The sequence below is a fragment of the Cynoglossus semilaevis genome, chromosome 13, assembly GCF_000523025.1.
Source record: "Cynoglossus semilaevis isolate Cse_v1.0 chromosome 13, Cse_v1.0, whole genome shotgun sequence".
Taxonomy (NCBI): Eukaryota; Metazoa; Chordata; class Actinopteri; order Pleuronectiformes; family Cynoglossidae; genus Cynoglossus; species Cynoglossus semilaevis.
In genome coordinates, this window is record NC_024319.1 from 2,988,572 (window position 1) to 3,014,011 (window position 25,440).

At 36.4% G+C, this 25,440-nt stretch overlaps 2 protein-coding genes across 3 annotated transcripts in view; both read left to right on the forward strand.

Annotated features, from left to right (window-relative positions):
- The window catches only part of thrap3a (thyroid hormone receptor associated protein 3a), a 40,699-nt gene extending 33,357 nt beyond the window's left edge, over positions 1-7,342 (forward strand). The window contains 8 exon segments of the mRNA XM_025061663.1: positions 1-532; positions 638-810; positions 1,822-1,933; positions 2,249-2,333; positions 3,526-3,692; positions 3,780-3,936; positions 4,034-4,174; positions 4,276-7,342. The exon segment at positions 1-532 is cut by the window's left edge and continues 47 nt beyond it. Coding sequence (XP_024917431.1) covers positions 1-532; positions 638-810; positions 1,822-1,933; positions 2,249-2,333; positions 3,526-3,692; positions 3,780-3,936; positions 4,034-4,174; positions 4,276-4,536 — 1,628 coding nt within the window. The 3' untranslated portion in view covers positions 4,537-7,342.
- A 668-nt stretch (positions 7,343-8,010) lies between these two features.
- Positions 8,011-25,333, forward strand: LOC103388008 (SH3 domain-containing kinase-binding protein 1). Of its 2 annotated transcripts, XM_025061665.1 has the most exons (12): positions 8,011-8,143; positions 8,808-8,965; positions 9,961-10,018; positions 10,405-10,514; positions 10,946-11,036; positions 11,502-11,563; positions 11,721-11,760; positions 11,848-11,942; positions 12,462-12,563; positions 12,893-12,944; positions 14,696-14,813; positions 25,097-25,302. In XM_025061665.1, exons 1-12 carry the CDS (start codon positions 8,140-8,142, stop codon positions 25,278-25,280), a joined length of 1,074 nt encoding a protein of 357 aa, XP_024917433.1. In that variant the 5' UTR covers positions 8,011-8,139; the 3' UTR covers positions 25,281-25,302. The 2 variants fall into 2 exon arrangements, with proteins under 2 accessions (XP_024917433.1, XP_024917432.1); XM_025061664.1 differs by lacking the exon at positions 8,011-8,143 and having other exon boundaries at positions 8,809-8,965; positions 25,100-25,333.
- Positions 25,334-25,440: the final 107 nt, after the last annotated feature.

The window sequence follows — 25,440 nt, forward strand, 5'->3', positions numbered from 1 at the left end:
CTGATCCAGTGTCAAAGAAGTACAGAGAGGACACTGAGAGTGAAGTGTCTCTGAAAAGCCTCCTCAGAACCTCTCCGTTCCAGTCTGCTGATGTGGAGGACGAGGAGGAGCTGGTGCTCAGGGCTCCTTCCTGGCACCAGGAGGAGGAATCCTCCAGGCCCAACAACAGGGTCGGCCAGTCGGCCCAGGAACTGTTCAGAGAGTGCTTTGGCAAATGGAAGAATGCCTCCTACCCACAGGGAGTGCACGGCGACCACGACACCGTCGCAAAGGAGATTCTCTGCAGCCGAAAGCTGGACAAATCACCAGCCTTTGGTGCCGCCTTTGCTAAAAGAGAGTTAGCAGAAAAACATGAGGATCTGTCGATAAGGAAGCTGGCTAACTCTCCGTCACCACCACCACCACCACGCAGAAACTCTGCCGCAGAAATGTTCATGGTCAGAGGAGAGGGCTCACCTCTGAAGTCTCAGAGGAAACAGGAGACAAAAATAAAGGCCAGAATGGATTTTCTTGGCGATGGAAGTCTGATGAGGTGGGAGTTCAAGTCTGTGGCGGGAACCTTCCCAGTTCAGACAGGAATTTACTGGATTATCAGATATTTGTTCAATCTCTACTAACGATGTTTTGTTTTTTTCAGCTCTTCTGATATTTTAGTGAAGGAGCGTCAGTTGTCTCAGGATCTGGTTCAGTCCTCAAAGAAGGATCAGGCGTTCCGCTCCATCTTCCAGCATGTGCAGACTCCTCAGTATCACAGGAGCCCGTCAGAGATTTTTGCTGAACACGTTGTCGCAATTCTGCACCACGTCAAAGGTAAGACCTCAGACACCTGTGAAACTAAGACTCTTAGTTATTTAAATATAAATACCAGACACAAAAAATACATCATTGGATTTTTCAAAAGTGCTGTCAATCAAAAATCTCCTTAAACACCTCATCCAATGATCTTGCAGACGAGCAGCTTCCAGGCCCGTCCGCTCTTCGTTGACTTCCGTTGAAGTTTTGACTGCATTTATCTGTTCGTCTTTTAGCCGTCGCAGTGAAAAAAAAGCTGAGCTTCAACAGAGTTTAATACAATCCACTGCTACAGAAGTGAAAAACTGAGTCTGATTGAACGTGTTGATCAGGTTTTCAGTCACCTAGTCAATGAAACTGCAGAAATTTCAGCGTTGGTTTGATGACAGTTCAGAGGCAGGTGAGCTTCGCTGCTGCCTGACGGCCGTCAACCATTGTTTCTTCAATAAAATTCAATAATAAAAACCATGACATTTTTTACAGTTGCTTCAACTTTTCTGGTTTATCAGGGAAAGAAAATATTGATACACAATGAAACATGGAGATCGCTCCTCTCCTGATCCCGTATCAATCTCCTCAGTCATCAGTTGATTTTTTTCTCACCAATTCCCAGTCCAATATTCCTGGTGTTGGTTCATGTTGTTTTTCTTTTCTTTCTTCTCTAGTGATTCCAAATGTAGATCCCTCTGTTCCAAAGTTAGAAGATAACATACCAAGATATCTTAGTGTCTGTAGTATCGCAGTATATTGCAATATAAACTCACCCCTAATAAACTGTGGTTTAATCCTTTACTTTGTTTCTACTCTAACATATCAGAGCGTGAGAGCTTGTTTTTGTAAACTCTTCAGATGCTGATGTGTTTGGAGATCGTTTGTACGAGTGAATGATTTGAAATAAACAGATTTTTTTCGACTTCCTTCAAGGCTTGTAACTCCACTGCAGAAAACAGCCAAAGTTTTCAAACCTTAAATGTACCATTTTTTCCCCCCAAAAATTGTAATTTTTTATGTATTTATTTTCTTTTACAGCTCAGCACTTCCCGTCCTCTGGTATGACTCTAAACCAGCGTTTCACCCTTTACCAACGACAAGCTGCAGAGAAGGAAATGATGAAGCCCAGAAAAAGCCCAGAGATTCACAGGTAGAGTCGCCTCTTGAGTGACCCCCCCCCACCCCTCCCCCTTGTCTTCAGTGTGCTGTGGCTTCACCTCCTCTTTTAACACATTTCAGGTATTTCTCTCACCTTTTCTCCCTGGAAACAAAAACACAACACAACAACTGCTTTTGCTTGTTTTGGTTCTGGTGCTGGGTGCAGGGCAGGTGGATTTTCTCTTCTGTTGGGGGGGTCGGCTTCACGGCTCACGGGCGCTCACAGCCTGTTGTTGTGTTGACTCGTGTGTCTGACTGTGGTTTTTTGCTCTGCTGCTGTGTGTTAACTGAACTTTCTCTCCTGCAGGATTATTGATGTTTCAACGAGTGCATTTAAGAAACACTCTCAGCTGTTTGAGGCGATGAAGTGCTCAGAGGAAGGCACTAACAAGGTGACTGAACATTTTGAAGTTTGACGTTTGTGGGAAAGAGAAAAAAAAAAATCAAAACCATAAGAGAACAGCAGGCGGCCTGACAGTGAGCCAGCTAGGTGCCTTAAGAACGTGCTCTGTTAAAGCCTGTGATATTTATGAGGAAGAAATGCAAAAAGACAAACAAAGTGCTTTGACTTTGTTGTTTGAACACGTCAGCCACACACCTGGTGATTGGTTATGTAACGGGCACAAGTCTGTTCAAGGCTAATGAGTCACATAAGATCAGGAGCGGAAGCCACTGAGCCAAAGCTGTTGTCTTTGTAAGTATTCTTCGAAAACCAGACACAGAAATCGCCAACAGCGTTGGTGACTTTTCCAGTAGTTTCTTTATTGATGGACATGAACAGGCATCAGTGGCCAAAGAGCAACTCCTCCCCCACCCACCCCCTCGACCCCCCAACCCCACAGAGAAGTCCTCTTTGTTTTCTTTGCTGAATTCTCGTCTTGATCCTGATTGGAGGGTTTTGGTCAGGTGACATTTTGGTCACACTTCATTTTTAAAATTGTAAATCCGAGGATCAGAAAATCCTTCTGATTGGAGGTTTTGCACGTTGGCCACTGATATGAACACAGTAAAAACCTTAAACTGCAGAGAGTCATGAATCCAAAACTGGAATATATACATATATATATCTGAAGAAACATTTGGTGGATAAATAGTAGCAGTATTAGTAAAGTCTGATAGTTGTATTTTACTGAGCGGTAACCTGCTAAGATTAGGAAACATCCTACTGACGTAGTGGAGATTAAATAAGTAGATTAAGGAATTATCCACAACGTTTTCTTTTCATCCACTTCTGTCATTGCAGTTTTTAATTTTCTGAGCTATACTGCTCAACACTGCCCCCATAATTTCCGCTGGTACTGCTCCATTAAATGCATCGGGGTATGCGCTCCCAAAACTCTCAAAACCATACGAAACTCTGCACATAAGAAACGCAGAGGACGGACTTAAAGGCTCCGTAATCGTACGTGAGGTTTAAGACACGCAAAAATAATTATTCATTCAAGCTGGCGCAGGTTTGTGTCATTTTTATGAACACCACCATTAAAATGATCTTGTCCATCTTGACGTACATTTGACCGATAGCATTTTGATGCTAATCCAAAGTCTGTTCACTACTGTTGTGTTTTCTTCTGACCTGCTCAGGAGGGCGGCGACAAAACAAAGGGTGATCCAATGGATCTCCGATTGGATATAGAAAGACGTAAAAAATATTCCACCCATGAACGGGACTGTAATGCGGAGCAGGGAGGAGAAATGGAAGATTCCCAAAGCTCCAAGGAAAGGTTCTCCAAGTGCCACAAAAAATCAGAGTAGGTGAAAATGTTCTAAGAGTCTGTTTTTTTTTTCTTTTCTCAAAATGGCTGTGGTTTAAACGACTAAACGTTTTAATTTTACAGACGAAGTAAGAAGAAGCGTTCGCGTTCGAGCTCATCTTCATCTTCCTCATCGAGGACCTCCCACCAAGAAGGTTCACCAAGGAATAAATTTGATCCCAAAGATGAAGATCAGGGCGAGTCTTCAGGGTCTAAAAGAGAAAAACCACGTGAAGGATTTGTAAGTTCTCTCTACTGTTTTTAAGAGTTTAGGTGAAAGAATCGTGTCGGGTTTTACTCCAGGAATCTGATTTCTTTCATCTTCTATTTTTTTCCAGCAATTACGAATTCGTGGAAAGGCCTGGAACAGGGGCAACTGTGAGGGCAACAGTTCACACAACTCCATAAACATGACAGGGAATCAAAACAGTGGAGACTGGGAACCGGAATACACTCAGAAAAGCAAACAGTACTACTTGGTAGAACTCACTTGTTTCCTTTCATTACTTAAATTCATGACAAAAATCTGAGTCACTTCAAACACGTTTGTCTCTAATCCTGATTGTTCTGATCTTCTCAGCACGACGACAGAGAGGACGACGCCGAGCACAGGTGGACGGGCATCCGAGGGCGGGGACGAGGAAACGCCTTACGTGGGAGGACACGATTTATTATTCGCAAGGCCACTGGGAGCACCACCAGCAACAGCCCCCGGTGGGCACATGACAAGTTCCAGGCCAATGGGGAGCAAGGTGATGGACACCAAACAGCGCAAGGACAGAACCACAACAAGGCAGACGTTGACGTGGACGAGTCGATAACAGTCGTTAACAGTCGTTAACAGTCGTTAACAGTCGATAACAGTCGATAACATGAATCAGAGAACTGTTGAAGTCTTCATAGGTCTAAATTTTATTTTTCGTGAATTCACAGAAAATATGTCTTCTTAAAAAAAAAAGAATTACCGTATTTTCCGGACTGTAAGTCACTCCGGAGTATAAATCGCACCAGTGCCCTCTAGTGGCTGTCAGTATGAAAATAACGAACATGTACATTTTCAGTGATACAGTAGTAGCAGACACTGGTTCACAAGCCTAGAGTGCCCTCTAGCAGCTGTCAGTGCGAGAATAACAAACGTGAAATTATATATTTTTATATATAAGTCGCACGTGAGTATAAGTCGTAAACTCAGCCAAAGGATGAAAAAAAGTATGACTTATAGTCCGGAAAATACCGTAACAGTGGTTTCTGATTTCTTTTTTCTGTGGCGCCCCCTATGTACAAATACCTCCTGGACTTCATTTTAAACACTATATTTTAAAAAACAATTGATTTTACTGTTTCAAAAAAAAAAACTCATATCGTTGCAATAACCCCACTGTGGAACAAAAAGAAAATATTCGATTGGAGTTCTACTTGTCACGCCCCCTATTTTAAGAACCACTGTTCTAAGTAATGTTTACCGTCACATTCTGCAGTAACTTTGACTTTTTCGTAAAACGAAACAGACCTGACGTCGTGAAGCAAAACTCGTCTGAACTTAAAGGGGACATGTCCTGTGTACGACTTTGGTTAGTCGATGGAGTAACATCAAAGTAATGTTGAAGTAACAGCTACAGTACTAACCACTGATCTTTCTTTACCCTCCACTTTCTTCTTCTTCTGGCTCTGACTCTGGATGAAACATAAACAGTTGGGCCACCGTTGATTGTCTAGTGTCCTGACATTTTACCATACGTGGTAGAACGTCATACACTCCCTTACTGAGTATGCTCACAAAGGACAAAATTGCTTGATTGCGGACCCCTGTCAGAATCTTACTGCTGAGTTGTTCCCAGGGTTACGTGAAGCTGTCCTCAGATCTTTCACCCTGTTGAAGGGGGGCGGAGCCTGCTGCAGCTCATTACCATTTAAAGGTAAAGGCACAGAGATGTTCAGGAAAGGGTTCTATGTTTTTTTTTTGTTGTTGACCAAAGTATGTTACTAACATCACTAACAGACGTCTTCTTCATCGTCTTCTTTTAGCTTCTCCCTCCAGGGGTCGCCACAGTCTCCATCTCACCCTATGTCCCGCCCCCTCTGCTCTTACGCCCTCCATCTCCATGTCCTCTTTCCATAAACCTTCTCTGGTTGTCTCCTCTTACACGGCAGCTCCACCTAACCAACATCTTCGTCCATCATCTCCAGTCTCTCTCCTCACCTCATGTCCAACCCTCCCCCACCTCACCTCTCTAACTTTATCTCTAAACACGTCCACCTTAACTGATCCGTCCATCCTGGTCAGTCCCAGTGAAGATCTCAGCATCTTCACCTCCTCCACCTTCAGCTCAGCTTCTTGTCCTTCAGACAGAGACACTGTCTCTAAACCATACATCATAGCAGCGCTCACTGCTGTCTTATAAACCTGACATTTGAACTTTGCTGCTTTTCATTCAAACCTCATGGAAACATATTCATTTCCATTGAAGTGACATGATATGTCCCCTTTAACAGACAGCACTAAATACACTGTACATATTAAATCAGCTGACTCAGCAGGCTGCGTGACCCTGATCTGACGGTGGGACCAAAATCTACAGGGTCAAAGGCCAAGCTCTGCTGTCCTTGGTTCCACAGTGGAACCACTGGCTGAAGACGAGCGCGAGTGTCGTCTCTGTAGGTTCTTTAATACCAGCGGGCAGTGACGACGGGGAACTGGTGAACTTTTGACATGAATGTTTTGATCTCTTCGAGGTTTTCAGTCTTCACAGGATCAAAGCAGCGTGCTGTGTAAACTTTTATTGTTACCTTTTTTTTTTTTTTAATACAAATTTTAATCTGCACTGGAATAAAAGCTGCAATTCAGCTCATCCTTCCTTCTGAAGTACCTCTGCGCCGGCCTCTAGGGGGTGCATTCTCTCAATAATGGAGCGTCAGAGGCTGCGTTTGGGTTCTCACTACACCAGAAATTCTGCTTTAATTCTGTGAAGTGCGGCCGTTTGTCTGATCCGTACCACTAATTATTTTATTCTGTCAGTGTCGTTTTTCTTCTTCTTCTTCTCCACAGACATTCAGTGTAGGTTTGACTCCGCAGTGTGAAGGTAGACGTGTCGTGACTTAAGTCTGTTGTGGTGGATTCTTACTGTATGTGATTTGCGTTTCATAAAATTACCGATGTTTTTTGTCACCCATGTGATGTGCGTCCTACGTTGTGTTAGTCAAGTCTGCGGGGTAGTCGTCACGTAGAAAATACACAGGTGTATTATTTGGAGACATGTTTTCACAAGTTTTCACAGAACGTCTCACTTCTGCTTCTGCACAACACTTTTTTTTTCCTGTATTTTTTATTTTGGCAGTTTGTGCCTCACCACGGATACTTCTGTTACTGCAATACCAGCCTGTAGGTAGTAGTCGATCGATGATGAGCTGAGTATATAATGTGTGTTTTGATTTTTTTTTTCTTAGTAAATGTAAATTAAAGAGATAAAGATTTTAGTGATGTTTGCTCTGATGTGTCTTTATCACGTAATTGTTTGACAATTTCTGCACCAATGTTATAGACACCACGGAACCTTCTAGCATCAGCGTGTGTCTAACGCTCTTCGACGTCTTTCTACTCCTGAGTTTTGAAGGCTGACAATTTCACAATAAAAGTTTTTAAATACGAAGCCTAACTGAAATAACTTCTTCTAATTATTTTACACAATCCTGGTCTTTTTCTAATAGCAGCAAAACTCCAATTCATATGTATTTGATGGTCTCTGGGGAGGGGGGGTCCTGGGCTTTAAAGACATTGAGTCTGATAGTTCCATCAATCACCCATTCATGTTCAGGGGCTGCATGTGAAGCAGGGGCCAAGCCGAGCTGTCATTGGATGAAAAAAATCTCAATTTTTAAAGGCTCAAACCTTTGGGAAGTGGAAAACTGGCGACACATTTAACTTAATTATAAGTCGAGAAATAAAACAAGCCTTTAAACATTTAGATCTGCATGAAGTCCTGAAAGATAAAACCAGGATTACTGCACCCCTCTTCCTTTCCCCAAACAACAACAACAACAACAACAACAGACCCTCCGTTATTTATTAACCCTGGTTTAAAGCTGTTGTTGGACAAAGTCTTCTGCTCCTCGTCCTGCAAATATGTTTATTGTTTGTCCTTCATAAGTCACGATTAAAAACCTGTCTTACTCGTTCTCCGTCCTGCTCTCCCTCTCCCTCCCTCCCTCTCTCTCTCTTTCTCACTCTCTCGCTCTCTAACCCTTCCTACTTCTGGCTGTGGGCTTGTCATGACTGGCCTCAGGAAAACTAACTCAAATGTTAATGTCCGACAAATAGGAAGAAGAAGAAGAAGAAGGCTCTCGGCTGCTGCTGCTCCTGTTGTTCTGCTTTCGTCCACTTCTCTATTTGAACAGCTTGTCTGCTGCCTCTGACCCAAAGGAAAAGAAACAACTAATTATAGAAACAATGGGTGAGTCAGGATTTTTTCTTTACTTTAACAGAAACGCCAACGTAACTCCAGTCTTTTTCACGTCTGGGTTTTACTGTTCAGCCGAACAGAAGGGTTTCCCTGTAGAACCTGGAGCAGCACGTGCTGCTGAAACCCTGTTGAATTGATCGACTGTATTGTTAGGGAGACAACAATCCAGTCCTGAGGATAACCCTGTTGAATTGATCGACTGTATTGTTAGGGAGACAACAGTCCAGTCCTGAGGTGACTGACAGGTAAAAACTGACTGGAACACGTTCTGTCTTTCTGCTGAAACACTGTCACTGAAACACCATCACTGAAACACTGTCAGTGAAACACTGTCACTGAAACACCATCACTGAAACACTGTTACTGAAATACTATCAGTGAAACACTGTCAGTGAAACACTGTTACTGAAACACTGTTACTGAAATACTATCAGTGAAACACTGTAACTGAAACACACACTGTTACACTGTTACTGAAACACTGTAACAAACACTGTAACAAACACTGTAACTGAAACATTGTAACTCGTCCTTACCACTTTGTTTTGCTTGATTATAATCTGAGGAAACACCAGGAGTGAGGGAATTCAACCAGCACTTGGTAATTTTATAAACACAGTCATAATTTTCTGCCTGTTCTATTGTCCTACTGCAGAGGTCCTGGCACTGATGGACTTTGAAGGCACCATGGCGGATGAGATAACGATCAGAGCCGGAGACATAGTCAAGAATGTAGCCAAGTCCAGTGAGGAGGGCTGGCTGGAGGGGGAGCTGCGGGGGAAGAGGGGCATCTTCCCCACCAACTTTGTCAAGGTATTTTAGTGTGTATAAGTACATGTCTGACTACATGTATTCATGTGTCTCTGTGTTTATATTATATACTTTGGACTCGACTCGGATTTTAACATCAGTGACTTCACTTGTACTTGTGCGTATTGATTTGAAAAAACTTTAATTTTGCTGTGTAGACAGACGCGTCAAAAACGAAAGAATAGTTTAATGCGCCCCGGAACGGTCAGCGGAACCGGCTGAATGACACCTGGTCAACGCCGGACACGAACTAGGGCGGAACTAATTCCGTCTTGTCAATCAGATCCTCCCCCATCCTCAAATTCGTTTGACATGTGGTACAAACGGTAAGTTCTAAATGAAACCTAACGTAATTGTTTTTTTTTTAACGGTGTAGTGAAATAAACAATAACAATAGATCATAAACAATGTTATGAGTCGGGGTTGCAGGAGGCAGTCGTATGTCATCCTAAAAAGAAAATCACATCAATTTAAATGCACGCTATATTAATATGTTCGCCATTTTATTTTTCTGACGGACTCAATTGGCGAGTTAAACAACAAGTTTAACATAAACAACAACACGTTTAACTTAAACAACAACAAGTTTAACTTAAACAACAACAACAAGTTTAACTTAAACAACAACAACAACAAGTTTAACTCGCGGCAAACGTGAGTTGCTGGTCCTCGTGCCTCCGTACTTTCTTGACGTAGTCAGGATTTTTTTTTTTTAAATTGCACTTGTTTTAATGAATAAATGCAGATTTAAAAAGCATAAATGAGCCGTGTAAACATATTGTTACTCAGTGGTTAAAAAGACTCGAAACTGAAGCTGCAGGACTTGTGACTTGTCAGTCTTTGACTTGGGACTTGAGGGCAAGGACTTGAGACTTACGTGTGACTTGCAAAACAATGATTTGATCCCACCTCTGTCTGTGATGATTTCTGTATGTGCGTTCAAATATCTGTGTTTGTGTATTTGTATTATCTCTGGTGTGTCTGTTATGTGTCTACAGGAGGTTCCAGTCTATTTGATTGGTGACAGTAAGAGGGAGCCACGGAGCATCAGAAAAAGTAGGGATGAATTATTGTCTTTTTTGTTTGCACACATTGTTGGAGATCTATTAACAGTCCGTTGTTGTCAGTTCTAGAATATTCTCCGTCTTCTTTTTGCTTCATTCTCAGCCACAGACTTGTTTCCACTTCTTTATTCTAAAAGTATATTTTCAACATTGTTTTCATTTTGTTTTTAACTACAGTAAACTCACATTTATGGGTAAAACTTTAAGGTGTTTCCAGGTGAAAATGTGCATATTTTCTTGCAATATTGTGTTTGAAACAAACCGTGAGCTTTCTCCTCGAAACCAAATATATACAAAAAGGGATCCAATGACAGAACTACAAATCAGCAGCTTGGACTTGGAGTTTTTTTTCTACTAAACACTTCATTGTTTTTACAGCAAAGAGGATTAAACAGAGCAGGAAATGTGAAGTGATTTTTGCCTATGCTCCTCTGAACGAAGACGAGCTGGAGCTCGTTGTGGGTGAAACCCTGGAGGTCATCAAAGAGGTACATTCATTTATTTATTTATTGTTCAAAACACGACCCAGCCTGCTGTTCTGATCTGATCTAATCTGTTGCCTGAAGATAAGGAATGTTGAGTGTTGTGTAATACTGGTTCCACGGCTGGACAAAGAAGAACTGTTTTATTAACCTGCACAACAACAGTTCCATCAAGTCACAGAGTAGTTAAAACAGTTGAGTCGGAGAACAAACCTGCTGAAAGAAAGTTGTTTGTTCTTGTAAGAACCGTTGTCATGTTTGGTGTTTTCGTCGTCAGGAGAGAAACGAGATCTCACAGTGAACCAGATTAGGTTCCGTGATAACGTTCTCTCTGAGACCTTTCTCTTTCTTTTTCTCTCATCTACCCCCCTCCCTCCCCCTCTCTCTCTCTGTCTCTCTCTGTCTCTCTCTCTGTCTCTCTTTCTCTCTACCGGCAGATTGAAGACGGATGGTGGATGGGAATGAGAAACGGGAAGATCGGAGCCTTTCCTTCAAATTTTGTCAAAGAAATCTTTGTTGCTCCCAAAGGTATGGAGTTAAATATTCTAAACGTGTCAATGATTAATGGTAAGTCAAAAAGTTCCAAGACTAAATGGTGTCTGATGTTCAGGACTGAAATCTGTTCAGAATTCTGGTCTCTGTGTCTCCAGACCAGTTTTATCATCAGGTCTTCTCTCCATCATGTGTCAGTCTGAAAGTCAAAGACAAAAATAAATCTTTCCTCCAGTGTGTGTGAATAATGCACTCTGAGCCTGTTGAATATACTTTATATATATTTAACATATAAGTATATAATTACATGTATATATTTATATGTTAAATGTATATATTTAACAGGTTCAGCATGTGTTATATAAATATATATATATATTTTAAAACACACGTAGAGAAACAGATTTGTTTTTGACTCACCCTCCTTAAATCTCCAGCCAACAGATAAGGAAATGATGACGTAATGAACTTGGGTCATGATTTATACTGTGTTTTTTACAGACAACAAACACAGTGAGGCCAAAGCACGACCCAAACTCACGGACGCAGTGTTTTGTAAAGAGGTACACACAAAACATAAAAACATAAAAAAAAAACCAAAACAATTCTGCTAAATATAAAAATAAAAAAAGTGTTTTCTTATTCTAACGTTCTTTTTCTTGATCTTAAAAAAAAAAGTGTTTTCTTATTCTAACTTTCTTTTTCTTGATCTTGACTAAGATTACTCAGCGAACGAGTCTGAGGAACAAGGGGAGTAAAGGTCAGTGTGTGTTAAACGTGGGTGCAGCTGTAGGTGAGTCTGGACTAGGATGTGGACTCGTCCTGATCCAGGTCTTTCCCTCCACAGTGCTGGAGTGTTGCCAGGTCATGTTCGACTACAAGGCCAAAGCAGACGACGAGCTGGAGCTGAAGAAGGGAGACGTCGTCGTGCTCCTCAGAAAGGTTGGAGAACTTTCTCTGATGATGTCACGCCTCCACAGACTTTAGCTCCCCCAGGTGCAGTTTTTGTTCCGATGAAGCCGTCGCAGGTGTCGCTCTGTTCACCCGGCTCGACCGGTTCTGTCGCCTTGGAGGAAATCGCTCCACTGATCGCAGTCAGCACGGAGGAGAGTTTGAAATGTTCTTAGAAGTTAAAACATTAAAAACAAAAACACACAGAGAAACTGAGTTTTTCAACAACATGAAAGAAAAGATCAAATGCTGGAGCTTGAAGGTACTTTTGAACCTTAGTTTCAGAACCCAACCTTCCTACTTTTATATGTGGTTTTATTTGGAATTCAAAACAATCCGAAATCTTATCGTTCGAAGGACAAAGGTTGGTTCTGAGGGCGGCTACAAAATATTTATTACGGTTAACCGGTTTATTTAACGGTTCTCTGGTTGACCATTAACTGACCAGTCAGCTGTTGTTGAGCCGTGTCTGAGCGTCCACAGCAAAGTGACTGTGATCTGTGTCTGCAGGAAACAGAGGATGAAGGCTGGTGGGAGGGAGAGCTGAACGGACGCTGTGGCTTCTTCCCTGATAACTTTGTCATGGTGATACCGCCGATGGACAGTCTTCAAGTGAGTCTTGTCTTCAGAATATACGGAAGGAAGAAGATCAGGGTCCAAGAACAAACACATTTGATGGATTTTATTCTAATCTCATTCAATGAAAAATATTTAATTTAAATTATGATTCCTATAATTATATGTAAGTTGTTTCCTTGAGTCTTATGGCACTACAGAAGTGTCTGTAATTTTTTTTTTAACTTAGAGGGTGTTGTTATTGCAGGAACACTCATCCTCCTTCAAGGAATTACGCACTGGAAATTCCCAGAGTGGAAAGAGTTTGTAGAACAGGAATGCTTTTCATGCAGCGTGTTGACTTCTCTTTTTTTCTCCTCCTGCAGTCTGGGACCAAAAGTCAGCCACCTGTTCGCAACGTCACCAACAAACCTCCAGGTAGGACCGCAGCAGGTACTGATATTTAAATCCCCTCTTCCTGGGGTCTTGTATTTATTATTTTAATTTAATTTAATTTTCCTTGCTGCACCCTGGTCTTGCAGCGTCTGATCTCAGTCCTCCGTCTCCAAGGGCGACTTTTCTAAAAAAAAATTTAGAGAAAGTTTAAAAGTTTAAAAATGTTCATTTTGTTGTTTAGTAAACCTTGTTAGTTCGTAAAAGAGGAAGCGAGGATGTGCAAAGGCAGCCCGGCAACTGCACATTGCAGGATGTGGCTGAGGGTTTGTGCACAGCCTGGTCTCAGCTGTGCAGCAGTCAGTGCTGCAAGATGCAAATTTGCCAAAAATCAGCAACAGACCTGTCGCTTTGTCATTTCAGGTCTTCCTGCAGAGTCAGAAAATTTAGTCGTTGTTCTGTTTGATGTCAAACAGACGGTTAAACACTGTTGACTTAAAATGTTGACTTTGTTTTTTATGTTTTTGTGTACCACCCACGGCATCTCTCAGGAGAATTCTCTCAGGAAGTCTCAGGCTGTACTCAAATGGGGGGAGGAGGTGGGGGTGGGGGGTTAAATGGATCATGTGGTTAAGGAGTCTCAGAGGAAATGTGTTCTGGTGAGGAAGAGTGCAGTTCTCTGTCACTCTGTCAGACTTTCACAACCACAGACTGGGCAACACTCGAGCCGACGCAGCTGCGTTGACTTGGTTTTTATTTTTTTGTGGAAATGTTACACAATGCTGTGAAAAGTCAAGGTAGGTTCTATCCTGTTGGTATTCTGTCTATTTTTGCTGGTTTTTCTGCGGTCAAACGTGATTTCATTGTTTTACATCAGGATTTGAATAAACAAGCAAACACTGTCAACCAATCAGCAGCTGTTACAGCACACCTGTGATTTCTACTTCGGTGCTTTCAGTTTACTTTTCAATAATAATCTGTTTTTTATTTCCAATCTACGACAAAGTCTGAAGGACACTGAAAAAATAAAAAGATAAAATAAATTATAGATTATTTTATTTTTAAAAATACCAACCTTTACTTATTTTTTAGGACATTAGTCTAAAAAAATAAACTGTTTTGTTTATATTTACGGCTTTTTACTTTTAATATTCATTCTGTTAATTTTATGATTTCATTTTTGTAAATGTATTAATTTGTTAATGTAATAATTCATTTTTTAAATTAATGATGTATTTCACATATGATGTAAATTCACATATAATTACTATTATTCAAATACATTTATTACTTGTTTACACATGTTCATACATTCACATAAATAAATTTTTTACTCTTAAAAGTTTGTTCTCTTTAAGACAATGTTTTTCTAAATATGAAACTTGATATTTTTATATACTTTGTTCTATTCTGAATTATATATTTGTACTATTTCTATTTTGTACTCAATGTGGCAGTAATAGTACAATGAAAAAAAATTTATAAACATGAAAATACAGGACTCCATCAAATGTAATGCTGGGTTAATATGAAGTAAACATTTAAAATACAAAAATGTATTTATACATTAAAATATATATATATTTTTAAAATAGATTTTAATTTAGTGATGGTGACAGTTTTCTTCTTTTGTTTAGTGAACAGAGTCAACAGTGATGGGGGTGAGGAGGGCAGCAAAGTTCCATGGTTTAAATATCACTATTGAAAAATCAGTTGTTTTCCTTAAAACTGCAAAAACAAATAATTCATTTGATATTTATGTATGTTTAATTTATTATTAATATTATTATTTACAGATGATAAACCAGAGGCCAAGGACCTGAGGACCAATCCTCCGACCAAGGTGAAGTTGCCAGTGATCAGCCGGCCCAGCCCACCTCCAGTCAAAGAAAAACCCAACAGGGTTTCACCCCAGTAAGTTCTCCCGACACAGCTGTGGTGCTCGGTCTTTTTCCATCAAAGGTGCCAACCTGTACGCATTTTGACACCCAAATCACACTGCACTGTACCAACACCCCCTGAACCTTGCTGCGGGTGGTGAGTCCACTGGAAGGTACCAACCGCCCCAACCGACATTCGATCTTGCCCAGGGGGTGAACTATAGTAGAACATTATAGCAATAATTTCCTGAACAAATCTCCAAAAAAAAAGTTTCTCAAAAATGACTAAAAATACACTCATTTGCCTTAAAATACTTAGCTATGTCCATTTTTGTGGTTAAAATTGAGAAAAAATCAACTTTTTTGGGAAGCCAACTTTTGATCACAGTAGAACACTATAGCAATAATTTCCTGAACAAATCTCCAAAAAAAAAAGTTTCTCAAAAATGACTAAAAATACACTAATTTTCCTTAAAATACTTAGCTATGTCCATTTCTGTGGTTAAAATTGAGAAAAATTCAACTTTTTTGGGAAGCCAACTTTTGATCACAGTAGAACACTATAGCAATAATTTCCTGAACAAATCTCCAAAAAAAAAGTTTCTCAAAAATGACTAAAAATACACTAATTTTCCTTAAAATACTTAGCTATGTCCATTTCTGTTGTTAAAATTGAGAAAAAATCAACTTTTTTGGGAAGCCAACTTTTGATCACAGTAGCACACTATAGCAATAATTTCCTGAACAAATCTCCAAAAAAAAAGTTTCTCAAAAATGACTAAAAATACACTAATTTGCCTTAAAATACTTAGCTATGTCCATTTTTGTGGTTAAAATTGAGAAAAAATCAACTTTTTTGGGAAGCCAACTTTTGATCACAGTAGAACACTATAGCAATAATTTCCTGAACAAATCTCCAAAAAAAAAGTTTCTCAAAAATGACTAAAAATACACTAATTTGCCTTAAAATACTTAGCTATGTCCATTTTTGTGGTTAAAATTGAGAAAAAATCAACTTTTTTGGGAAGCCAACTTTTGATCACAGTAGAACACTATAGCAATAATTTCCTGAACAAATCTCCAAAAAAAAAGTTTCTCAAAAATGACTAAAAATACACTAATTTGCCTTAAAATACTTAGCTATGTCCATTTTTGTGGTTAAAATTGAGAAAAAATCAACTTTTTTGGGAAGCCAACTTTTGATCACAGTAGAACACTATAGCAATAATTTCCTGAACAAATCTCCAAAAAAAAAGTTTCTCAAAAATGACTAAAAATACACTAATTTTCCTTAAAATACTTAGCTATGTCCATTTTTGTGGTTAAAATTGAGAAAAAATCAACTTTTTTGGGAAGCCAACTTTTGATCACAGTAGAACACTATAGCAATAATTTCCTGAACAAATCTCCAAAAAAAAAGTTTCTCAAAAATGACTAAAAATACACTAATTTGCCTTAAAATACTTAGCTATGTCCATTTTTGTGGTTAAAATTGAGAAAAAATCAACTTTTTTGGGAAGCCAACTTTTGATCACAGTAGAACACTATAGCAATAATTTCCTGAACAAATCTCCAAAAAAAAAAGTTTCTCAAAAATGACTAAAAATACACTAATTTGCCTTAAAATACTTAGCTATGTCCATTTCTGTGGTTAAAATTGAGAAAAATTCAACTTTTTTGGGAAGCCAACTTTTGATCACAGTAGAACACTATAGCAATAATTTCCTGAACAAATCTCCAAAAAAAAAGTTTCTCAAAAATGACTAAAAATACACTAATTTGCCTTAAAATACTTAGCTATGTCCATTTTTGTGGTTAAAATTGAGAAAAAATCAACTTTTTTGGGAAGCCAACTTTTGATCACAGTAGAACACTATAGCAATAATTTCCTGAACAAATCTCCAAAAAAAAAGTTTCTCAAAAATGACTAAAAATACACTAATTTTCCTTAAAATACTTAGCTATGTCCATTTTTGTGGTTAAAATTGAGAAAAAATCAACTTTTTTGGGAAGCCAACTTTTGATCACAGTAGAACACTATAGCAATAATTTCCTGAACAAATCTCCAAAAAAAAAGTTTCTCAAAAATGACTAAAAATACCCTCATTTGCCTTAAAATACTTAGCTATGTCCATTTTTGTGGTTAAAATTGAGAAAAAATCAACTTTTTTGGGAAGCCAACTTTTGATCACAGTAGCACACTATAGCAATAATTTCCTGAACAAATCTCCAAAAAAAAAGTTTCTCAAAAATGACTAAAAATACACTAATTTGCCTTAAAATACTTAGCTATGTCCATTTTTGTGGTTAAAATTGAGAAAAAATCAACTTTTTTGGGAAGCCAACTTTTGATCACAGTAGAACACTATAGCAATAATTTCCTGAACAAATCTCCAAAAAAAAAGTTTCTCAAAAATGACTAAAAATACACTAATTTGCCTTAAAATACTTAGCTATGTCCATTTTTGTGGTTAAAATTGAGAAAAAATCAACTTTTTTGGGAAGCCAACTTTTGATCACAGTAGAACACTATAGCAATAATTTCCTGAACAAATCTCCAAAAAAAAAGTTTCTCAAAAATGACTAAAAATACCCTCATTTGCCTTAAAATACTTAGCTATGTCCATTTTTGTGGTTAAAATTGAGAAAAAATCAACTTTTTTGGGAAGCCAACTTTTGATCACAGTAGAACACTATAGCAATAATTTCCTGAACAAATCTCCAAAAAAAAAGTTTCTCAAAAATGACTAAAAATACACTAATTTTCCTTAAAATACTTAGCTATGTCCATTTTTGTGGTTAAAATTGAGAAAAAATCAACTTTTTTGGGAAGCCAACTTTTGATCACAGTAGAACACTATAGCAATAATTTCCTGAACAAATCTCCAAAAAAAAAGTTTCTCAAAAATGACTAAAAATACACTAATTTGCCTTAAAATACTTAGCTATGTCCATTTTTGTGGTTAAAATTGAGAAAAAATCAACTTTTTTGGGAAGCCAACTTTTGATCACAGTAGAACACTATAGCAATAATTTCCTGAACAAATCTCCAAAAAAAAAGTTTCTCAAAAATGACTAAAAATACACTCATTTGCCTTAAAATACTTAGCTATGTCCATTTTTGTGGTTAAAATTGAGAAAAAATCAACTTTTTTGGGAAGCCAACTTTTGATCACAGTAGAACACTATAGCAATAATTTCCTGAACAAATCTCCAAAAAAAAAGTTTCTCAAAAATGACTAAAAATACCCTCATTTGCCTTAAAATACTTAGCTATGTCCATTTTTGTGGTTAAAATTGAGAAAAAATCAACTTTTTTGGGAAGCCAACTTTTGATCACAGTAGAACACTATAGCAATAATTTCCTGAACAAATCTCCAAAAAAAAAGTTTCTCAAAAATGACTAAAAATACACTAATTTTCCTTAAAATACTTAGCTATGTCCATTTTTGTGGTTAAAATTGAGAAAAAATCAACTTTTTTGGGAAGCCAACTTTTGATCACAGTAGAACACTATAGCAATAATTTCCTGAACAAATCTCCAAAAAAAAAGTTTCTCAAAAATGACTAAAAATACACTAATTTTCCTTAAAATACTTAGCTATGTCCATTTTTGTGGTTAAAATTGAGAAAAAATCAACTTTTTTGGGAAGCCAACTTTTGATCACAGTAGCACACTATAGCAATAATTTCCTGAACAAATCTCCAAAAAAAAAGTTTCTCAAAAATGACTAAAAATACACTCATTTGCCTTAAAATACTTAGCTATGTCCATTTTTGTGGTTAAAATTGAGAAAAAATCAACTTTTTTGGGAAGCCAACTTTTGATCACAGTAGAACACTATAGCAATAATTTCCTGAACAAATCTCCAAAAAAAAAGTTTCTCAAAAATGACTAAAAATACACTCATTTGCCTTAAAATACTTAGCTATGTCCATTTTTGTGGTTAAAATTGAGAAAAAATCAACTTTTTTGGGAAGCCAACTTTTGATCACAGTAGAACACTATAGCAATAATTTCCTGAACAAATCTCCAAAAAAAAAGTTTCTCAAAAATGACTAAAAATACCCTCATTTGCCTTAAAATACTTAGCTATGTCCATTTTTGTGGTTAAAATTGAGAAAAAATCAACTTTTTTGGGAAGCCAACTTTTGATCACAGTAGAACACTATAGCAATAATTTCCTGAACAAATCTCCAAAAAAAAAGTTTCTCAAAAATGACTAAAAATACACTAATTTTCCTTAAAATACTTAGCTATGTCCATTTTTGTGGTTAAAATTGAGAAAAAATCAACTTTTTTGGGAAGCCAACTTTTGATCACAGTAGAACACTATAGCAATAATTTCCTGAACAAATCTCCAAAAAAAAAGTTTCTCAAAAATGACTAAAAATACACTAATTTTCCTTAAAATACTTAGCTATGTCCATTTTTGTGGTTAAAATTGAGAAAAAATCAACTTTTTTGGGAAGCCAACTTTTGATCACAGTAGAACACTATAGCAATAATTTCCTGAACAAATCTCCAAAAAAAAAGTTTCTCAAAAATGACTAAAAATACACTCATTTGCCTTAAAATACTTAGCTATGTCCATTTTTGTGGTTAAAATTGAGAAAAAATCAACTTTTTTGGGAAGCCAACTTTTGATCACAGTAGAACACTATAGCAATAATTTCCTGAACAAATCTCCAAAAAAAAAGTTTCTCAAAAATGACTAAAAATACCCTCATTTGCCTTAAAATACTTAGCTATGTCCATTTTTGTGGTTAAAATTGAGAAAAAATCAACTTTTTTGGGAAGCCAACTTTTGATCACAGTAGAACACTATAGCAATAATTTCCTGAACAAATCTCCAAAAAAAAAGTTTCTCAAAAATGACTAAAAATACACTAATTTTCCTTAAAATACTTAGCTATGTCCATTTTTGTGGTTAAAATTGAGAAAAAATCAACTTTTTTGGGAAGCCAACTTTTGATCACAGTAGAACACTATAGCAATAATTTCCTGAACAAATCTCCAAAAAAAAAGTTTCTCAAAAATGACTAAAAATACACTAATTTTCCTTAAAATACTTAGCTATGTCCATTTTTGTGGTTAAAATTGAGAAAAAATCAACTTTTTTGGGAAGCCAACTTTTGATCACAGTAGAACACTATAGCAATAATTTCCTGAACAAATCTCCAAAAAAAAAGTTTCTCAAAAATGACTAAAAATACACTAATTTTCCTTAAAATACTTAGCTATGTCCATTTTTGTGGTTAAAATTGAGAAAAAATCAACTTTTTTGGGAAGCCAACTTTTGATCACAGTAGAACACTATAGCAATAATTTCCTGAACAAATCTCCAAAAAAAAAGTTTCTCAAAAATGACTAAAAATACACTCATTTGCCTTAAAATACTTAGCTATGTCCATTTTTGTGGTTAAAATTGAGAAAAAATCAACTTTTTTGGGAAGCCAACTTTTGATCACAGTAGAACACTATAGCAATAATTTCCTGAACAAATCTCCAAAAAAAAAGTTTCTCAAAAATGACTAAAAATACCCTCATTTGCCTTAAAATACTTAGCTATGTCCATTTTTGTGGTTAAAATTGAGAAAAAATCAACTTTTTTGGGAAGCCAACTTTTGATCACAGTAGAACACTATAGCAATAATTTCCTGAACAAATCTCCAAAAAAAAAGTTTCTCAAAAATGACTAAAAATACACTAATTTTCCTTAAAATACTTAGCTATGTCCATTTTTGTGGTTAAAATTGAGAAAAAATCAACTTTTTTGGGAAGCCAACTTTTGATCACAGTAGAACACTATAGCAATAATTTCCTGAACAAATCTCCAAAAAAAAAGTTTCTCAAAAATGACTAAAAATACACTAATTTTCCTTAAAATACTTAGCTATGTCCATTTTTGTGGTTAAAATTGAGAAAAAATCAACTTTTTTGGGAAGCCAACTTTTGATCACAGTAGAACACTATAGCAATAATTTCCTGAACAAATCTCCAAAAAAAAAGTTTCTCAAAAATGACTAAAAATACACTAATTTTCCTTAAAATACTTAGCTATGTCCATTTTTGTGGTTAAAATTGAGAAAAAATCAACTTTTTTGGGAAGCCAACTTTTGATCACAGTAGAACACTATAGCAATAATTTCCTGAACAAATCTCCAAAAAAAAAGTTTCTCAAAAATGACTAAAAATACCCTCATTTGCCTTAAAATACTTAGCTATGTCCATTTTTGTGGTTAAAATTGAGAAAAAATCAACTTTTTTGGGAAGCCAACTTTTGATCACAGTAGAACACTATAGCAATAATTTCCTGAACAAATCTCCAAAAAAAAAGTTTCTCAAAAATGACTAAAAATACACTAATTTTCCTTAAAATACTTAGCTATGTCCATTTCTGTTGTTAAAATTGAGAAAAAATCAACTTTTTTGGGAAGCCAACTTTTGATCACAGTAGAACACTATAGCAATAATTTCCTGAACAAATCTCCAAAAAAAAAGTTTCTCAAAAATGACTAAAAATACACTAATTTTCCTTAAAATACTTAGCTATGTCCATTTCTGTTGTTAAAATTGAGAAAAAATCAACTTTTTTGGGAAGCCAACTTTTGATCACAGTAGAACACTATAGCAATAATTTCCTGAACAAATCTCCAAAAAAAAAGTTTCTCAAAAATGACTAAAAATACACTAATTTTCCTTAAAATACTTAGCTATGTCCATTTCTGTTGTTAAAATTGAGAAAAAATCAACTTTTTTGGGAAGCCAACTTTTGATCACAGTAGAACACTATAGCAATAATTTCCTGAACAAATCTCCAAAAAAAAGTTTCTCAAAAATGACTAAAAATACACTAATTTTCCTTAAAATACTTAGCTATGTCCATTTCTGTTGTTAAAATTGAGAAAAAATCAACTTTTTTGGGAAGCCAACTTTTGATCACAGTAGAACACTATAGCAATAATTTCCTGAACAAATCTCCAAAAAAAAAGTTTCTCAAAAATGACTAAAAATACACTAATTTTCCTTAAAATACTTAGCTATGTCCATTTTTGTGGTTAAAATTGAGAAAAAATCAACTTTTTTGGGAAGCCAACTTTTGATCACAGTAGAACACTATAGCAATAATTTCCTGAACAAATCTCCAAAAAAAAAGTTTCTCAAAAATGACTAAAAATACACTCATTTGCCTTAAAATACTTAGCTATGTCCATTTTTGTGGTTAAAATTGAGAAAAAATCAACTTTTTTGGGAAGCCAACTTTTGATCACAGTAGAACACTGTAGCAATAATTTCCTGAACAAATCTCCAAAAAAAAAGTTTCTCAAAAATGACTAAAAATACACTAATTTTCCTTAAAATACTTAGCTATGTCCATTTTTGTGGTTAAAATTGAGAAAAAATCAACTTTTTTGGGAAGCCAACTTTTGATCACAGTAGAACACTGTAGCAATAATTTCCTGAACAAATCTCCAAAAAAAAAGTTTCTCAAAAATGACTAAAAATACACTAATTTTCCTTAAAATACTTAGCTATGTCCATTTTTGTGGTTAAAATTGAGAAAAAATCAACTTTTTTGGGAAGCCAACTTTTGATCACAGTAGAACACTGTAGCAATAATTTCCTGAACAAATCTCCAAAAAAAAAGTTTCTCAAAAATGACTAAAAATACACTAATTTTCCTTAAAATACTTAGCTATGTCCATTTTTGTGGTTAAAATTGAGAAAAAATCAACTTTTTTGGGAAGCCAACTTTTGATCACAGTAGAACACTGTAGCAATAATTTCCTGAACAAATCTCCAAAAAAAAAGTTTCTCAAAAATGACTAAAAATACCCTCATTTGCCTTAAAATACTTAGCTATGTCCATTTTTGTGGTTAAAATTGAGAAAAAATCAACTTTTTTGGGAAGCCAACTTTTGATCACAGTAGAACACTGTAGCAATAATTTCCTGAACAAATCTCCAAAAAAAAAGTTTCTCAAAAATGACTAAAAATACACTCATTTGCCTTAAAATACTTAGCTATGTCCATTTTTGTGGTTAAAATTGAGAAAAAATCAACTTTTTTGGGAAGCCAACTTTTGATCACAGTAGAACACTGTAGCAATAATTTCCTGAACAAATCTCCAAAAAAAAGTTTCTCAAAAATGACTAAAAATACACTCATTTGCCTTAAAATACTTAGCTATGTCCATTTCTGTTGTTAAAATTGAGAAAAAATCAACTTTTTTGGGAAGCCAACTTTTGATCACAGTAGAACACTATAGCAATAATTTCCTGAACAAATCTCCAAAAAAAAAGTTTCTCAAAAATGACTAAAAATACCCTCATTTGCCTTAAAATACTTAGCTATGTCCATTTCTGTTGTTAAAATTGAGAAAAAATCAACTTTTTTGGGAAGCCAACTTTTGATCACAGTAGAACACTGTAGCAATAATTTCCTGAACAAATCTCCAAAAAAAAAGTTTCTCAAAAATGACTAAAAATACACTCATTTGCCTTAAAATACTTAGCTATGTCCATTTTTGTGGTTAAAATTGAGAAAAAATCAACTTTTTTGGGAAGCCAACTTTTGATCACAGTAGAACACTATAGCAATAATTTCCTGAACAAATCTCCAAAAAAAAAAGTTTCTCAAAAATGACTAAAAATACACTCATTTGCCTTAAAATACTTAGCTATGTCCATTTTTGTGGTTAAAATTGAGAAAAAATCAACTTTTTTGGGAAGCCAACTTTTGATCACAGTAGAACACTATAGCAATAATTTCCTGAACAAATCTCCAAAAAAAAGTTTCTCAAAAATGACTAAAAATACACTCATTTGCCTTAAAATACTTAGCTATGTCCATTTTTGTGGTTAAAATTGAGAAAAAATCAACTTTTTTGGGAAGCCAACTTTTGATCACAGTAGAACACTATAGCAATAATTTCCTGAACAAATCTCCAAAAAAAAGTTTCTCAAAAATGACTAAAAATACACTCATTTGCCTTAAAATACTTAGCTATGTCCATTTTTGTGGTTAAAATTGAGAAAAAATCAACTTTTTTGGGAAGCCAACTTTTGATCACAGTAGAACACTATAGCAATAATTTCCTGAACAAATCTCCAAAAAAAAAAGTTTCTCAAAAATGACTAAAAATACACTCATTTGCCTTAAAATACTTAGCTATGTCCATTTCTGTGGTTAAAATTGAGAAAAAATCAACTTTTTTGGGAAGCCAACTTTTGATCACAGTAGAACACTATAGCAATAATAAAAATTACTTTTTTGGTATGCCAACTGGTCAGTTGGAGGTCACTTAGACGTCACTTGGAGGTCACTTGGATGTCAGTTGGACGTCACTTGGAGGTTGCTTTTATGTCACTTGGAGGTCACTTGGACATCATTTGGACCTCACTTGGAGGTTTCTTTTATGTCACTTGGAGGTCACTTGGACGTCAATTGGAGGTCAATACATATACTGTCCATAATACATTGTAATGCTGCCAAGATTTGACAAAATGTGTATTAAATTTAACAGTCTACTACAAGGAGGATATGCCATCAAGAGTCAGTGTCTGAGGGTGTTTTAAGCTCCGGCACACTACACACAGTACAACCGTGTGACTACAGTGTATTCTTCAGCTTAGTGGTTGTGGAGAAATCGTGATTCATCCTTAACCTTTGGAAAATGCCAGGTAGACTTTCTCTTCTTTGGTCTGGCACCAACAGTGCCACCCTTTTTATGGTGAGTTTCTGTTGCTCATTCCAGTTTCCATGGTGTCCTTAAAGTAGAAGGCCAGGATGGCAGACCTTTAACGTCTGGGCCAGTGGAAACTCTGGGATGAGTCAGATTGCTACAGAGAGCAGCCCATTTCCTGTTTCCTGAAAAACACACAAAAATGCGTGTGCAAAAAAAAAAAACCAGACCAAAACATTCATGACTTTGACTGAAAAACAAATGCCCTGTCGTTAGACATACTTACAGAGAGCAACTTTTTTGGGGGATTTTTTTTTTACAAAATAGGCAAAGCAAAGTTAATGAGAAACAATTTAGTTTCTCAAAATAGAAGATATTTGATTATGTCGAAGTTACATCTAATTTAAACATACAAATATTTTTGGCAGGGCACCCTAATGGTAAAAAAAATGTCTAGTTTAACTTCAGTTAGCTTATAAATAAAAACAATGTATCTATTCCATTTCAACCAAACCATTCACACACATAATCACACCTTTAGTCAATTTAGAGACATTAATCAACTTTTATCTGCATGTTTTTCTACTGTGGAAATAGTAACGGACCAATAGATTTATTTTTTTCCCAGTAGAACCAATGGTGATGTGGCTCCGCTTTCACCAAAACAAGTGGAGGAGATTGAAGGAGACCAGTTTGACGGAGTAGATGTACAGACAGAGAAACTAAGTCATCCTACAGCAAACAGAGCCAAACCTCCTCAGAGGAGACCCCCGACAGCCCAAGTCACAGCGACACAGGTGGGTCTAACCTAAATGACTTTTGCAACAAAAATTCGAGTCTTTCGATTCCCAAATGGCTCATTGATGTTTCTCATGAAAAAGTCAAGAAAAACACAAAAAATTCATTAGGTTTGACAACAAAATGTTTAAATTTTCAGGTTTTTTTTTTTACTATAGCCTTACCATCGTGAAA